The sequence below is a fragment of the Tarenaya hassleriana genome, unplaced genomic scaffold (assembly GCF_000463585.1).
Source record: "Tarenaya hassleriana unplaced genomic scaffold, ASM46358v1 Cleome15, whole genome shotgun sequence".
Classification (NCBI taxonomy): domain Eukaryota; kingdom Viridiplantae; phylum Streptophyta; class Magnoliopsida; order Brassicales; family Cleomaceae; genus Tarenaya; species Tarenaya hassleriana.
Window position 1 is genome coordinate 2,883,718 of NW_010964923.1, and position 16,155 is coordinate 2,899,872.

The following is a 16,155-nucleotide window of genomic DNA, read 5'->3' on the forward strand; positions in this document are numbered from 1 at the left end:
CAGAAACAAAAAATCTCGAATTCAAAACTATCTACAATTATGATATAAATTGATAAGAATTATCACAGAAAGTACACTTGGTGATAAAACAAAAAAAAAAGATATATAATTTTTGTACTGAGATCAATATTTCAGTTTCCTTTTTTCACGTACGTGCATGTAAATTGGAATAAAGATCAAATTATATCTAAGCATCCGGAACAGATAAGACCAAATCCAAATAACAAAGATAATCATTACCGGATTCTTCGCTTAAAGTAGTTTCTGAAACGGTAAAAAGCCATAAATAAACTCACAGAAAAGCATGCAACTTCACACCGGTTCTTCAGCCAAAAACCAAGATCCAAATCCAGTTCTCCTTCGTCTAAGATCGGTTCCACGAAACAGATATATATAAGTGTGCCTCATCCTGGTTACATTTGATCAACCAAAACATTCCTAGAGTTCATCAAAAGACGCTGAAACCAAGTGAGAAAAATAAAGCAGAGAGAAAAATGGCAGGAGGAGGCTTTGTTTCAGATAACGGTGGGAGGAACTATGAAGGTGGTGTGACGGGTTTCGTCATCATCACCTGTGTTGTTGCTGCCATGGGAGGTCTCCTCTTTGGCTACGACCTCGGAATCTCAGGTCTGTTAATCAGATATCAATGAGTCTGCAATGTGTTTTGTCTTCAATCTCGTCCGGGTTTCGAGTGATTTTAAGATTTCGTTTTTTTTGTGTGAATGGTGGATAATATATATAAAAAATGAATACAAAGTAATGTCTCATGCTGTCAAAAGCAGAAAACGGCCATAGAACCTCTGAATATACAAAAGACGGATTCCGTCTGTAATGTGTTTGGATATAGAGTTGTGCAGTTGTGTGTTTGTATAATGTGTTCTGTGATCAGTCTCGTTTGGGGTTTCGAGTGATAAAGAAACTCTTGTCGTTGTGTCGGTGTAGTGTTGTTTGTGATGAAGAACCCTAGAATCTTAAACCCGTTTGTAATGTGTTTAGGGATCATACTTTTGTTTGGTTCTGTGGTCAGTTCCTTTCAGGGTTTCACGTTATAAAGAGTTCTTGTCGTCGTATATGCATGGGTGTTCTTTTTTTTTTTTAATGTAATATATGCATGGGTGTTGTGTTCTTTGTGAGCAAAAACCCTAAGTTTCTTTTTTGTGGGTGTAGTGTTTTTGTTGATGTAAAAACCCTAAAATCTAAGCCCTAAACCAGTTTTTTAGTGTAGTTTTGTCTAGTAGTCTATCTTTCCAGAATACAGTTTATGAAGGGCTGTCCTTGTTATTGTGTTTTTCGCCTGCATATATGTCGGAAGCTCTCTGTTAGTGCGTGTGATGCGTTTCGTAATTAGTCTTTTTAGGGTTTCGGATGATTAAATTAAAAGCAGTAGTTGTTTGTTTGATTCAGGAGGAGTGACATCAATGGAAGAGTTTCTGACGAAGTTCTTCCCCGAGGTGGAGAGACAGATGCACAAATCGATCCACGAGACTGCGTACTGCAAATTCGACAACCAGCTCCTGCAGTTGTTCACATCCTCCCTTTACCTCGCTGCTCTCGCCGCTTCGTTCTTTGCGGCCATGATCACCAGATCAAAGGGTCGTAAGGTCTCCATGTTCATTGGAGGCCTCGCCTTTCTCGCTGGTGCACTCATCAACGCTTTCGCCGTGAACGTCGCAATGCTCATCATCGGCAGATTGCTCCTCGGTGTCGGCGTCGGATTCGCCAACCAGGTCAGTTCATAATTGATTCTTGATCCTTGATTCTTGATTCTTGACCCATCTTTCTTTCGCAGTCTACTCCGGTTTATCTCTCGGAAATGGCTCCAGCAAAGATTAGAGGAGCGCTCAACATGGGTTTTCAGATGGCTATAACAATTGGAATCCTCGTGGCGAACCTCATCAACTACGGAACGTCGAAGATGGCTCAGCACGGGTGGAGGGTTTCGCTCGGTCTGGCCGCGGTTCCGGCCATTGTCATGGTCATCGGTTCTTTCTTCTTGCCCGACACTCCAAACTCGATGCTCGAGAGAGGCAAGTACGAGGAAGCGAGAGAGATGTTGCAGAAAGTCCGAGGTACCACAAACGTAGATGAGGAGTTCCAAGATCTCTGCGATGCGGTGGAGGCTGCTAAGAAGGTGGAGCATCCATGGAAGAACATCATGCAGAGGAGATACAGACCTCAGGCTGTGTTCTGCTTCTTGATCCCGTTCTTCCAACAGATCACCGGGATCAACGTCATCATGTTCTACGCTCCCGTCCTTTTCAAGACTCTCGGGTTCAAAGACGATGCTTCTCTCATGTCGGCCGTTATCACGGGCATCGTTAACATGCTCTCTACCCTCGTTTCCATCGGTGTGGCTGACAGATTCGGAAGACGGGTTCTCTTCCTCGAAGGTGGCATCCAAATGATAACCTGTCAGGTAAATATCGAAACTATATAACAATTTCTTAACCAAACGAAATAAAACCAAACCGATATGATCAATCGTTGTTTCTTGTCGACGCAGTTTCTGGTCGGTTCCTTCATTGGATGGAAATTCGGATTCCAAGGAGCCGGAACATTGACACCAGTAACCGCAGACTTCATTCTAGCGTTCATATGCATCTACGTGGCGGGTTTCGCGTGGTCATGGGGACCGTTGGGATGGCTCGTGCCGAGCGAGATCTGCCCGTTGGAGATCCGACCAGCAGGACAAGCCATGAACGTGTCGGTCAACATGTTCTTCACCTTCGTCATCGGCCAATTCTTCCTGACGCTGCTCTGCCACATGAAGTTCTTCCTCTTCTACTTCTTTGGAATCATGGTTATCATCATGACCATCTTCATATACGTGTTCTTGCCTGAGACGAAGGGCGTCCCGATCGAAGAGATGGGCAAAGTGTGGAGACAACATTGGTACTGGTCAAGGTTTGTCCCCGACGATGCTGTCATTGGAGCTGGGCATGGAGACGACAACATTAAAAATGCTTAAAAGCATTAAGGTATTGGGTTCTTTTTTTAGGGATTCATAGGGTTTTAGCCATTTGGTTTTTGGTATGATTTCGGGTAATAAGACGAGCAACAAATGTAAGGGTCAGGGTCCGGACCAAAGCTCGGAAACTGTCGGCAACATTATTACTCTGTCACCATTCGGCGTTTTTTTTTAGATGATTCATCCAATAAATCCAATTAGACTCTATGCATGCTGTTTTTTTTTTATTATTTCTTTTTAATGTGGTATTTGGATGGGAGATTTGCAAAACAAGGGATGAATATTTCGGTATTGAAAATGGTTTAATTCGATTCTTTTGGTTTTACAAAAATAGTTATTAATCCGTTATTATATTATATTTAGTTCGATCCGATTTCTATTCCCATTTTTATTAAAAAAAAATTATATCTTTTTAAAAAATTTTGATTTTTTCATGTTTTTTTAAAAATTCGGTCTCGAAAAATTCGATTTTTTAAAAATTAATATCATTAAAAAACTTGGGACATTTTGGATGGAAAAAAATACCGTACTACTACGGCCTATTCAAAACCAGACATATCAAATGGTGGGACCTAAGGAAAGATGTGTTTATTAATTTTCACCATTATTTTCAAACTTCCCTAAATCAAAGTCTCTCTTTTTTTACCCCTAATTATTTATAATGTATCAAAAGAGTTTTGGATTAACATTTAAGCAAAACTAATTGTTTTCTTTTGCGTAATGTTTATTAATTTTTTATGGGATTAAAACCCTTTTTTTATATATTTTATTTCTCAAGCATTTTATGGATAAAACCCTAATTCTGTTTACCCAAACCCGAATTTTACTCGCGAGTATCGGTAGGTTATCTGTTTACAAGCCAAGTTAGAATTAGACAATAACGTTGCACCAATTAAACTTTTAATTAATAATTTATTGGAAAAGACTTACAGAAATATGTTATCAACCCATTATAATACGCAAACGGGTATGCATAAAACCATTAGCACTATGGATTTTTATTGAAAGAACGAATCCTTGACCCATATATACAAGCATGGTTACAGCTGAAATGTAATTTTGCTTAAAAGATATATCTCGTGTATTATACACATTTCTCTTGTGAATGATATTATATAGTTTTATTTATGTACATTAAATAAAGTATTATTAGTTGTTTATTAAAAAAAACTGGTCCAAAAAAAGGTTATTCGTAAAAATGGATTGAGAAATTGGGTCTAAGCCTTATTTCCATTACCCATTTACCCATTTTCAGCCACAAACCAAGGAATATAAAAATTTCCCATTTTTTTATTTAATTATTATTATTTACTTTTTTCGCTAAAAAAAACTCGCGTCCTGAGGTTTCTCAGATTCCATCAATGGCTTCCGCCGGAGATTCAATCGGCTCCACCGCGGCGGCGGACAAACTCTTCTTCTGCCACCAATGCAATCGAACCGTCACAGTTTCCATATCCTCCTCCGCCGATCCTTTGTGCCCTCTCTGCAACGAAGGTTTTCTCGAAGAATACGAGAACCCTCACCCTGCGCCCAGCCCCAATCTTAACCCTGGTGGGTTTCCCCCGTTCTCCGATCCTCTCTCACCTCTCCTCCAGATCTTATTCGCACCTTCGGCATCGCCTTCTTCCAACGCGATCGACTTCTTTAACCCGAGCTTCTTTGGGCGTCCTATGCAGGGGCGGTCCTTACAGCCTGAACCAAGCGCGTTTGACCCCGTTACGTTCCTCCAAAACCATCTTCAGGACCTGCGATCGAGCGGTACCCACGTCCAGTTCGTGATCGAGAACCACCCTTCGGATCCTGGATTCCGGTTGGGGGGGAATCTCGGGGACTACTTCTTTGGTCCGGGTCTGGAACAGTTGATTCAACAGCTTGCGGAGAATGATCCTAACCGGTACGGAACTCCTCCAGCCTCGAAATCCGCAATTGATGCGCTCCCGACGGTGAAGGTAACCGAAGAAATGTTGGATTCAGAAATGAACCAGTGCGCTGTCTGTATGGATGAGTTTGAGAAGGGTAGTGACGCTAAGCAGATGCCCTGCAAGCACGTATATCATCAAGACTGCTTGCTTCCATGGCTGCAGCTGCACAACTCTTGCCCTGTTTGTCGGCATGAGTTGCCGACAGATGACCCTGATTATGAGAACAGGACTCATGGAGCTCAGAGAAGTGGTGACGGACAAGGATCGGGCGAGAACCAGCCGACACCTAGGAGGTTTAGTATATCGTTGCCATGGCCATTCAGGAGACAAGATGGAGGCTCGGGCTCTGGTGCTCCTGGCAGTGGCGGTGGAGCTAATTTGGGGACCAGGCAAGAAGATTTGGATTGAGGTTTGTTATGTACAATTTGTCCCTCTGTCTGAATTTTGATTCTGTGTTGAGAGTGTTTATCTGCGTTTGCATTGATTGCTTGCTGTTTTATAGGCAATTGGGTCAAGATTTGACCTTTGAGAATGTGAAATTGACATGGGTTTTAGCAAGTTGATTAGTAGTTCATAATAGGCTAGATTTTGAAGGATATGATCCTTGTGATACTCATGGTTTCCTTGATTTTTTTTGCAAGTAGTTAGCAAATGTTTAAAGTGGTTATTCGCAAAATTGCACATTGATCATGTTAGAGTTTATTGGCTTGTTGAACACCAGTTTCTCATTTTCAATTTTCTTCCACTTTCTCTTTGGCTTTGGCTTGTAATGTTCCCATCTACTTGTTCATAATCAAATCACCTCTGTTTGCCCTATTTGGACTAAAATACCCAAAAAAGAAAAAAAAAACTGCCTTGCCAATTTAGAATGTTATTTGCCCATCTTCTTGATCATTTAGCATTTGAGGAGGCCATGTAGTATTGTCCATAGTGTGTCACTACAATAACATATCTTTGTTTCAAGAACATCTCTTTGTTTCAAGAACATCTCTCTTTGCTTTAATTCGATGCAACATAATGTCCGACGCACGGTTCATGATGTTGCAATATCATCTCTTTAAGTCAATGCAAAAAAGCCTCTCTGTGATGGAATTCTTGAAGCCTATAAGGTGCTGGGCTTGGTTATAGCTTTTTGTACAGAGTGGTGGAAATATCTACTGATCGAAGTTTCCGTAATCTTGAACCGACGTTAGACATGTCATTGTGATGATCCCAGAGTGATTTGGTGCATAAATTTTAGACAAAGAATAAGCTGCTGTTAGGTTTGTTACGTAGAGATAGGTTTTAGAGGACAGTATGTGATTGCACAGTGCTTTGATCGACTCTTTCAGGGATGTGATCTTGAGAATCTCGTCTTTTTGGCATTCTCTTCACATAATGATCCTTTCACCAGATTTTCTCCCCCCGCATTTTAATGCATTTTATCCATAAGAAGTAGCAAACTGCAAAATGTTTTGCAAATTGCAATACATTTGTAGTTTGTTTGATCTGCAATGCAGTGGTAACAAGGCCAATGCTTTTGTCACCCCTTAGCCTCTGTAAATCCCAATAATGGTAAACCATTGCGTTTCTGCGTAGTCTTTTACTTAGTTTCATCTCCAGGTCTCACATAAACAAAGTTTTTTTTTTTGATAATCCGAAAGTTGACCGAGTCTTTAGCCCAATTACATCTCCCAGAAGACTTCTGGAAGTCTGGGTGAATGCCCTTCTCCACATTTGGGTTTGAACCCGGGTTAAGAGTATTCTTTGCATATTCTCTTAATACTAGGCCACCCAAATTTGGATACATAAACAAAGTTATAGCAATTCATCATGTTTTGCTTGTTCAGTCAATGTTGTTCTTGAGCAGGATTCAGAATAACCCGTTTAAGCGCGTCTTCTCATATTGGTTGGAGACAGTTTCTAAAATAAGTTATTTGGTTGTAGTTAGAGAAAACAGAACCATGTTTTATGCTATGAATCACTCATTCATTCACATTTGCTCTCTCGTTTTGGTGCAGTGTTATTACAAACTCGGAAGAGGGTTACACAGTTGTTGCTTGCAGGAAGAAGACACGAAGAAGATAGATAATAAAAAAAAAGGCAGTTCCGTCAATTGATGCAAGAAAGCTGAACCCCGAGTGCATTTTTACATTTGTTTTGTCTCAAGAAATTCTTACATTGTATTATTATTGATGCCTTGCCATATCTTTCTACCGATGCATTTACCAAGAATATTATTACATTGTATTCTCACCTGCGTGTATACATATATACTGTAACATCTTGAGAGGAAAATTGAGATTTGGTGTTGTCCAGATTCAAGGGTAGTGTTGGGTTAATGATTTTGATAATTTAAGATTTAAGATATAAGTTAAAACGTCATATATGTTATGCCATATACGATCTCATGTGACTATCTCATACGGGGATACCGATACCGATAACAAGTATGCAATATATACACAAAATAGTAATGTATTTATAAACCAATAAATCAATACATAGCTTAAATGATTATCATAAATCATTACCATGACTTGTGGTTTAAAAAAGATTTCCAAAGTCACTATCACTAAGAATGAATGAACTTACAGAATCACGTACCAATAGAAATGCACTTACACATTGATCGTACCAATTTAATTGAATGGATTTAGTCAAGTGACAAATCCTAAACTAAGCCGATTCCGAAAGTTTACGAACCGATTGGAATATCATAGTCGAACACAGAGACCGAAAGGTGTTGGTCGCGATGGTGATTCTAACTAAAGCTATTGTCGATTTCAAATTGGTTGTTGGTTGTTTTGGTAAAATTATAATTAAAAACACTAAAGAAAAACAAACATATAATAAAAAATATATATCAAAAGATAATAAATTAATAATAAGAAAAAAAGATCAACAAAAAAAATTCAGGACACACTAACCATCGAGGGACTAAATTATAATTTTGTAAATCTTTCCTCTAGCTTTTTATAAAACCGTTGGAGGTTATTTATTCATTTCTTTAGATTTTATTATCGTAATTTCTTTTTAACATTTTTAAGATATAATTTTAGCTTTCATAAAAAAAAAAATTTGAGCAAAATGTGAACAGTACCGATGATTAAAAGTACAAATTAAGATTTCTAAAATATAAAAACATGGACAAAAATATGCAAAACAAAAATGCTCATGATTTGCTTGCCGAAAGATTTCGAAGTCATGAGAAAAACCGCAAGACAACGACGATACATATTTAGAAAAGGGAAAAGAATATTCCGAAGAGCAAGGGAACAGTGATCGCTGTGAGGAGATTTGAAATAACCATAAAAAGAAATTTGAGAAAAAAAGATAAAAACTTATCCGTACTTTTCTCTCCCAAAAACTTCTTCCCTGTCATTCGTGAATTTTCCTTTATCCACAAATTCCCAAAAGATTAGTTTAATTATCTTCTCCTGCCCTTCGTAATCTTCTTCGTTTCCCCAAATCTTTTGTTTGGATAAACGTTGGAAATTTATAGCCCCAAAGAAAGAGGTTATGAAATCGTATTTCACGTTCTGGGTTTCGGTTCGCATTTGATCTTCCTTCGTGTTCGTCTCGTCCTCATCTCGTTACCCAGAATCCCGAAGTTCCAACATTTTTAAAGAGAAAACGGAAAGGGTCGCTTTGAATTTCTTGTTTTTTTTTCTGGGTTTTGGTTCCCTTTTTCATCAAATGTTCCCTCCCCGATTTCGTGTTCCAACCGCTGGACAAAATTAACCAAGAAAAGAAGTACGATTCCCGGCGCGAAAACTTCGCAGGAAAATGTCGGTTGGCGGCGAAGACAGAGATGGCGGCGCGGCGGAGGAAGAGGCAGTGGCGGCGGGGGGATCGCCGAGGGGCAAAGTGAAGTTTCTGTGCAGTTATGGCGGGAAGATCTTGCCGAGACCCTCCGACGGCGCCCTCAAGTACGTCGGCGGCGAGACTCGCGTCGTCGCCGTCGCTCGTGACGTCTCCTTCTCCGGTAATAAACATATCCAGTTTTCCCCCCTGTTCCTTGTCCGAACGTCATGTTTGTCTTTAAAATAATACGTTGAAGTGAGCATATACATGTTTGTGTGTACTTGTCTGTGTATGTATCTACGGTGATCATTCCGCTTCAGTCTCCATGAATATAGAATCTTTACTTCCCTCAAAACGATGCTTTAGATAGATCTTGCAAGAGTTGATCACTTCCTGCTATAATGGACCATTTTCGGGTTCCGGCTTGGATTGCAGAGCTGATGAAGAAGGTTACAGCGCTGACAGAGAGCCAGATAGTGCTCAAGTACCAAATCATAGCAGAAGATCTCGATGCCTTAGTCACTGTGAAATCAGATGAAGATCTCAAACACATGATCGAAGAGCACGACCGCCACGAGAGCGCTGGAATCCCGAAACTCAGGACCTTCCTTTTCCCGTCAACCCCACTGATTCTCGAGAATCATCATCCCGTCGCTCCCACCGAATCAGTAGAGCAGCGTTACATCGAAGCCATCAATGGCGTCATCCGCATCCCCATCAAGACACGCCCTTCCTTCAGCATCTCCGCTTCATCCTCTCCGAAATCCGAATCTCCAGAAGGGAACGGTCTCGAGACCAGCCAACTGCCCGAGAACGCCTTCCAGAGCCACGGGAATTACCACTTGAGCCAGCGTTACCCGATGCATAAGGTGCAGAGCAGTCCCAACATTTGCGGTGGTGGCATCAACCTGCATCTCCACCCGGCACACCATCATCACTACCAAACAACCCCACCGTTAAGCTACTTGAGCTGTAGACTGCGGCCATTACCGCCGCTAGATCTCCACAAAGGTGCGGGGCATGGGTGGGCAATGCCTATCCACGGCCTGAACCAGAACCAACCCTACGCGACCGCTCATACATCGGGCAGCGGCCACAGGAGCAGAGCAAGCAGTGTTCCTCAGAGCCCTAGGAACCATGGCCTTCGCCTCTAATTCACTCTCTCTTTCAAAAACACTAACCTGTACAAAGCCTGATTTGCTGTGAATTTACTAATCGCTCAAACGGCTTCTCCACTGTTCTTCATGACCTGTTTGTAACATATCGTATAATGAATGTAATAACACTGCTTCTGGGGACAATTTTCTTTGTTCTTGGATCTGAATCATAAAGCTTTAGTGACAAAATTTGACTCTAAACATCTCTTACTCCCCTTACAGATCATTATCCAGCCTAAAAAATCATGTTCATACATAAATAAACAAACCCTTTTGGAATGGTTCTATGAATTCGAAAGACCAACCCATCAATCTTTTTTTCTTTTATCATTTGGTGTCTGTGAAATCGGCATCGATGACGTCACCTTCCGTGCCTTTGCCTGAGGATGATGACTCAGATGGACTGCCGCCGGCTTCAGGACCAGTACCTGATGGTCCAGGTTGGTTGTAGAGTGACTGACCGATCTGCATGACTTCTTGGTTAAGAGCGGCCATTGCGTCTTTGATATCTTGAGTTGATCCGCTGGCTATCTTGTCCTTGAGCTCTTGGAGCTTAGCCTCCACTTTCTCTTTGACTGGACCAGGGACTTTCTCCCCGAGGTCTTTCAGTTGCTTCTCGGTCTGGTAAACCACCGACTCAGCTTGGTTCTTCGTGTCTATGGCGTCTCTCTTCTCCTTGTCTTCCTTTGCAAACCTCTCCGCCTCCTGCACCATTTTGTCTACCTGCAACATTCCCCATATATGTTATTAACATTGCAAAAAAGAAAAACCTAAAGTGATTTGTTTCATATATAATTGAACGAACCTCATCCTTAGGCAATGTGCTTGCACCAGTGATGGTGATGTCCTGCTTCTTTCCTGTGCCCTTGTCAACAGCAGTGACAGAAAGAATCCCGTTGGCATCAATGTCGAATTTGACTTCGATTTGCGGAACCCCACGTGGGGCGGGCGGAATGCCGTCGAGACGGAAGCTGCCGACAGATTTGTTGTCACGGACAAACTCTCTCTCTCCCTGAAGGACGTTAATCTCGACGCTTGTCTGTCCATCAGCAGCCGTTGAGAAGACTTCTGATTTCGAAGTGGGCAGTGTCGTGTTCCTGGGAATAACCTTTGTCATAACACCGCCAAGGGTTTCCAGACCAAGGGAGAGTGGGGTCACGTCAAGAAGCACAATATCACTCACGTCTCCAGCAAGAACACCGGCCTGGAATATTGTTGTGTAAAGATGTAAACTTTTAAGAGAACCAATACAAGGGCCATATGTGAAGTGAAGAGGAACACACCTGAACAGCAGCACCGAGCGCAACAACCTCATCAGGATTGACGGAGACATTCGGCTCTTTTCCGGTCATCTTCCTCACAAGCTCCTGAACAGCGGGAATACGTGTGGACCCGCCAACAAGGATCACTTCATCGATGTCTTTGAAACTGAGTTTTGCATCCCTCAGGGAATTCTCAACGGGGGTCTTGCACCTAGAAAGTTGAATCAAGAAATGAGGAACTTAAGAGGGTTGAATTCTGGCAAATAGAAATCCTGACTCGGGGTTCGGTTTTTAGCCATAATTGAATCACCTGTCCAGTAAATCGGAGCACAACTCCTCAAACTTGGCCCTTGTGATGGTGGTTTCTATGTGTTTAGGTCCATCAGCTGTAGCAGTGATAAAAGGCAAGCTGGAAACAGTATCGGAATCAAATCAATTACAACCCACATAATCTACAAAGAACTAGGAAACATATATGAGTGAACTTGTACCTTATGTTTGCCTGAGTCAACGAAGAAAGCTCGATTTTAGCTTTCTCGGCTGCCTCGGTTAGCCTCTGAAGTGCTTGCTTGTCTTTCAGAAGATCTATCCCTTCATCTCTCTTGAAATTTTCGGCAAGCCAATCAACGATTCTCTGCAACGCAAAACACAGATCGGTTTAAGCAACTATGCCCAAAAAAAGACATGGGGAACGGATACAAATCTCCTGTTTTGAGGAGCTTCATAAGAAAAAAAAACATGTTCTAACTCACCTTGTCAAAGTCATCACCACCCAAATGTGTATCCCCAGAAGTAGAAAGAACTTCAAACACACCATCACCCACCTCAAGCACTGCATTGAAAGAAGCAAGAAAAATTGCAGAAGGAATCAATACCGGAGTAGATTGTAAAAGAAAAGAGCATCTTTAGAGACTACACGAGTCAGAATTTGGTTATCCATTGCAGAATATTATTGTAAAGTACCTGAAACATCAAAAGTACCACCGCCGAGATCAAAGACTAGAATAGTTTCATTGCTTTTTCTCTCAAACCCATAAGCCAGAGAGGCGGCTGTTGGCTCGTTGATAATCCTAAGAACTTCCAACCCAGCAATGCGACCGGCATCTTTTGTAGCTGTCCTCTGTGAGTCATTGAAGTAAGCGGGCACAGTGATGACAGCCTTGGTGACTTTGTCGTTCAAGAATCTTGAGGCATCATCAACAAGCTTCCTCAAAACCTATGCCGGTTGTAAGAAAACATCAAAACAAAAAGGTCCAAGGATGTTTCATCAAGCAAATGATAACTACAATTGGAGTTACATAACTCAGATTCAACCCAACTGGGGTGGCCTAGTGGTTGGATTGCACAAAGTGCTTCCAACCCAGGTCCAAATCCCATTTGGGGGCGAATATTACAAAAAAAAACTCAGATTCTTGACGAACCCATGACTGAAAAACGATAGTAATGGAAAGTAACTAGTGCAAAATCCTAACATGGAAAACCCAAAAAGGGTATATCAAAATGCAGGTATTATTAGTATTGGACAGATATTCTAATGCCAGAACTGCGAAAGAAACAGCAATCCAGTCAATCCGTGTTGTACAATTATTTGACGCCGGAGAAACACAGGTTAAGCAGCAAACAGTTACAATCTCAATCAATAACTTCATAGATCATCCATTTACAGATTCAGACAGACAGACGAAACCTTGACGGTTTCACACCAAAACAATAAAACACTTTTAGATCATTTATCCATCATCCAAAAGCAAAAGGAAGAGACAAATCCATCCACCAAAAACACAACTCAAACCAGTTAAACGCAGCCCACCAACGATTGGTGAAACACCATGAATGGCTTAGAATAAAACTTCAATACCTGAGCTGAAATTTCTTCAGCAGCAAACTGTTTGCCGATAGCAGGGCACTCAAGTTTGACATTCCCGTTTTCATCCCTCACAACTCTATACGAAACCTGCTTAGATTCCTCCCCAACCTCTGACATCTTCCGACCAATAAACCTCTTCACCGAGAAGAAAGTGTTCTCGGGGTTAACCACAGCTTGCCTCTTCGCAATCTGCCCGACAAGCCGGTCACCGTTCTTAGTGTACGCAACCACCGACGGCGTCGTCCTCTGACCCTCCGCGTTCGTAACAATTGTGGGTTTGCCTCCTTCCATGGCAGCGACGGCGGAGTTCGTCGTCCCCAAATCGATTCCAACAACCTTCTCGCTCACAACCCGGACCGGACCCACCGCGTACCTAGACGAGCCGCCGCCATTTCTCCTCCCGATTCTCAGGAAAGCAGTGCTTGGAGTACAAAAAGACGCGGTCCTTCTCCCGAAGAACGCGCTCCTCGGAGAGAAATTGCCCTTACCATCGATATTCCTCTTCGAAGAACTAGCACACCCAATTCCGCCGAGAACGTGAATCTGAGCGGCGGAGGAGGCCATTTACGGGTTAAAACGAAATGGGCACAAAGGGAAAACCTAGAAGACGAAGAATCGAGCGGAGAAAACGATGACGGATGGGGAGACCCAATGAAGTTGCGAAGGAGCTTTCGCGGATGAGAGGGTAAAAGAGCAGAAGCTCAGGATAAGAGGAGAGGGTTTAAGAGGAGACGGGAAGAAAATTGTGGTACCACGAGGAAGGTTCTAGAATTGGGAGTTCTATATGATGGAAGGTTTTTGACCATTGGATTGGATTTTATTTTTTGGTCTGTATGTGTATTTTTTTTCCTATATATTACATTACATTAAGGGATTTTAATATATGTTTTGTTTGGTGTTTGGTAAAGTTTTGGGGGGAACGGAATGGCAACAACGATCATGTGGTTGCGGTTTTGTGTGGTGAGATCCGAAATTTAGAAAGAGAAAAAACTATTTGTATAAAGATCTAAGTGTTCTATTTTCCATTTCTTGCATAAATTTTACTATATTTAATTTCAAGCCGAAAATTGGGATTTCTAATTTTATATGATCTGGTTTATTTTTTTTACATATTTAAAAAGTATGATTGTATATTAGATTGATTAGAAACTGTGGTTATATAGAACAAATTAAGAGTGGCCGTTTGGTAAAATTGGACCTTATGGAACGCGATATATTTTTTGAATCGAATAGTTTAAAATTTTCGAACGGTATTTAGAAAAAACAAATTTTTTCAGAACTGAATCGAGGTGAATTGAAGTATAAAAAAATATCCGAAAAACCGAAATTTTTTAAAAAGAGGATCTAATTTTTTTAAAATAAAAACTTAAACCATACCAGAACCGAATTGAATATAATATAATAATTGATTGGTATATATTTTTATAAATGAAGTTGAATGATCGGTTGATTGCAAAAGATCTTGAAAGTAAGTTCGTGTTGAGATTTCTGAAGGGGGGAAGACTATCAATGTGTCCTCTTTGAGAGGCCTTAGGTCACACCATCATCATCTCGCGTCTGATTTGGTTAATTTAGTTGGATTATAAATATGTTTATTATAAATAAATACATTAAATGAAATATGTCAATAGATTATTTAATTAAAATATGAAAAAACTATCGACCGTTGATAACACACATTTTACTATAGGATTTCTTATCAAACATCTAACTATTTTACTCGATTTTATATATTAATAGATATTCATGTGAATGTTTAGTTTCGGTTTTTGACTCTGTGTTATTTTACAGGATAAATAAATGTTAGGCAATAAAAAGACTTATTTATAAGAAAAAGGGAGATGACAACGAACAAAAGGTCAACAAGACCACAATCGATCGTTTTCTTCTAACCACAAAATGATCGATTGGAGTGTGAAACTTTTAGAAGAAGCAATCAATCGATAACTTATTCCGAACGATCAATTGTCATACAAATTTTTTCGTTGCAAACCTACAAATTTCATTGCAAAACAGGGTTTGCAACCAAAAAAATTCGTTACTAACTCGTCGTTGCAAATCAATATAGCGTTTCAATTCGTTGCAAGTTGTAAAGCTCTGCAACGAAATATAATTTTTTTTTTGGTAAAAACATTGTAAATATTAGCAACACTTTTGCAACGAAAATATGTCGTTGCTAATTTTGTAACGAAATTTCGTTGCTAATTTTGTAACGAAATTTCTTTCTAATTAGCAATTCAATTTTATTGTTAAAATTAATATAAAAATTAAAAAAATTTAGAATTTTAGAGTTTTTTTAAGAATTAAAATTAAGGTTTAAAAAATAAATAATTAAAAAATATAAATAAATACAAATATTAAATAAAGATAATAAAGATATGTATTTTTTAGAATTAGAAAAATTTATTTGAGATATTTTTTCTGGCGTAGATTTGGTCATCGAGTTCGCCGGGAAGATAAGCGAGTAAGAAGATGACCAAGAAACTGTTCCGTACGAACAGTTCTTCATCAAACTCAAAGTCGAAGTTGTTTATGCGAACGAACACCAGTGGGGAGACAAGAAACTGGATCGTTCTCTTACTTACAGACAATTCATGAGTACCGTTTCAGGTTCCCATGTTCTTTTATCGCAACAACATTGGAGTCCAACGATCAGTCACAGGCTCTCATGACTTTGGCACGTGAGGTCGACGAGAACATACCATTGATCGGATTGGAATTTGAAGATAAGGTCAAAATCATCGAGAGATTCGTGGAGTATTCGAAGAAGAACATGAAATCTTGGTCGCACCGTAGATGGGTGCCTCTCAGAATCTGCGCCAAGAAAACAATCTGGCTCACGAGCGTCGATTTCCAGACCAAGATTCAAGAACACGAAGTTGAAGAATTTCGTATTACTGAAAGTGAATCATATTTCTATTTTAGTTTGTTAAGTTTTCTGATAAAGGTTTGTGTTTCAATATTTTATTTATTTGTTCTAGCTTTGGCGGACATAACAACATTTGTAATTGGGGCAATAGTTTTCTTATTAAACATTTATATGGGTGCATTTAATGATTTCATTTAAAATTTTATAAAATTCACAAGGAAATTTAATTTTTTTTAATGAACTAGTTGGGGGGCCCATTAATATGTAATTGGGCCCGTCCATAGTTTGCACACTATTTTTTGAAATGAGAGCTTTCTGAAAAAA

The 16,155-nt window shown here is 40.1% G+C and overlaps 4 protein-coding genes across 4 annotated transcripts; 3 read left to right on the plus strand and 1 right to left on the minus strand.

Moving 5' to 3' along the window:
• The first annotated feature begins 331 nt into the window (after window positions 1-331).
• LOC104809027 (sugar transport protein 10-like) lies at window positions 332-3,167 on the plus strand. Its single transcript, XM_010534909.1, has 4 exons — window positions 332-627; window positions 1,405-1,727; window positions 1,790-2,416; window positions 2,504-3,167. The coding sequence occupies exons 1-4, from the start codon at window positions 495-497 to the stop codon at window positions 2,966-2,968; spliced, it is 1,548 nt and encodes a 515-aa protein (XP_010533211.1). The 5' UTR covers window positions 332-494; the 3' UTR covers window positions 2,969-3,167.
• A 1,112-nt stretch (window positions 3,168-4,279) lies between these two features.
• Window positions 4,280-7,194, plus strand: LOC104809028 (E3 ubiquitin-protein ligase RING1-like). Its single transcript, XM_010534910.2, has 2 exons — window positions 4,280-5,299; window positions 6,891-7,194. The coding sequence occupies exon 1, from the start codon at window positions 4,330-4,332 to the stop codon at window positions 5,296-5,298; it is 969 nt and encodes a 322-aa protein (XP_010533212.1). The 5' UTR covers window positions 4,280-4,329; the 3' UTR covers window position 5,299; window positions 6,891-7,194.
• An 836-nt stretch (window positions 7,195-8,030) lies between these two features.
• LOC104809031 lies at window positions 8,031-9,869 on the plus strand. Its single transcript, XM_010534912.2, has 2 exons — window positions 8,031-8,857; window positions 9,112-9,869. Exons 1-2 carry the CDS (start codon window positions 8,659-8,661, stop codon window positions 9,828-9,830), a joined length of 918 nt encoding a protein of 305 aa, XP_010533214.1. The 5' UTR covers window positions 8,031-8,658; the 3' UTR covers window positions 9,831-9,869.
• Window positions 9,870-9,996: 127 nt separating this feature from the next.
• Window positions 9,997-13,690, minus strand: LOC104809030 (heat shock 70 kDa protein 6, chloroplastic-like). Its single transcript, XM_010534911.2, has 8 exons — window positions 12,954-13,690; window positions 12,059-12,311; window positions 11,848-11,927; window positions 11,587-11,729; window positions 11,406-11,504; window positions 11,117-11,306; window positions 10,639-11,037; window positions 9,997-10,556 (listed from the first exon to the last, which is right to left on the minus strand). The coding sequence occupies exons 1-8, from the start codon at window positions 13,524-13,526 to the stop codon at window positions 10,161-10,163; spliced, it is 2,133 nt and encodes a 710-aa protein (XP_010533213.1). The 5' UTR covers window positions 13,527-13,690; the 3' UTR covers window positions 9,997-10,160.
• Window positions 13,691-16,155: the final 2,465 nt, after the last annotated feature.

Coding starts and splice junctions, on each gene's coding strand:
- LOC104809027 (XM_010534909.1), top strand. CDS start 495: ATGGCAGGAGGAGGCTTTGTTTCAGATAACGGTGGGAGGAACTATGAA. Junction 1,728..1,789: donor GCGTCGGATTCGCCAACCAG/GTCAGTTCATAA, acceptor TTTCTTTCGCAG/TCTACTCCGGTTTATCTCTC. Junction 2,417..2,503: donor TCCAAATGATAACCTGTCAG/GTAAATATCGAA, acceptor TTGTCGACGCAG/TTTCTGGTCGGTTCCTTCAT.
- LOC104809028 (XM_010534910.2), top strand. CDS start 4,330: ATGGCTTCCGCCGGAGATTCAATCGGCTCCACCGCGGCGGCGGACAAA.
- LOC104809031 (XM_010534912.2), top strand. CDS start 8,659: ATGTCGGTTGGCGGCGAAGACAGAGATGGCGGCGCGGCGGAGGAAGAG. Junction 8,858..9,111: donor TCGTGACGTCTCCTTCTCCG/GTAATAAACATA, acceptor CTTGGATTGCAG/AGCTGATGAAGAAGGTTACA.
- LOC104809030 (XM_010534911.2), bottom strand. CDS start 13,526: ATGGCCTCCTCCGCCGCTCAGATTCACGTTCTCGGCGGAATTGGGTGT. Junction 11,307..11,405: donor TGCTCCGATTTACTGGACAG/GTGATTCAATTA, acceptor TCAACTTTCTAG/GTGCAAGACCCCCGTTGAGA. Junction 11,038..11,116: donor CGCTCGGTGCTGCTGTTCAG/GTGTGTTCCTCT, acceptor ACAATATTCCAG/GCCGGTGTTCTTGCTGGAGA.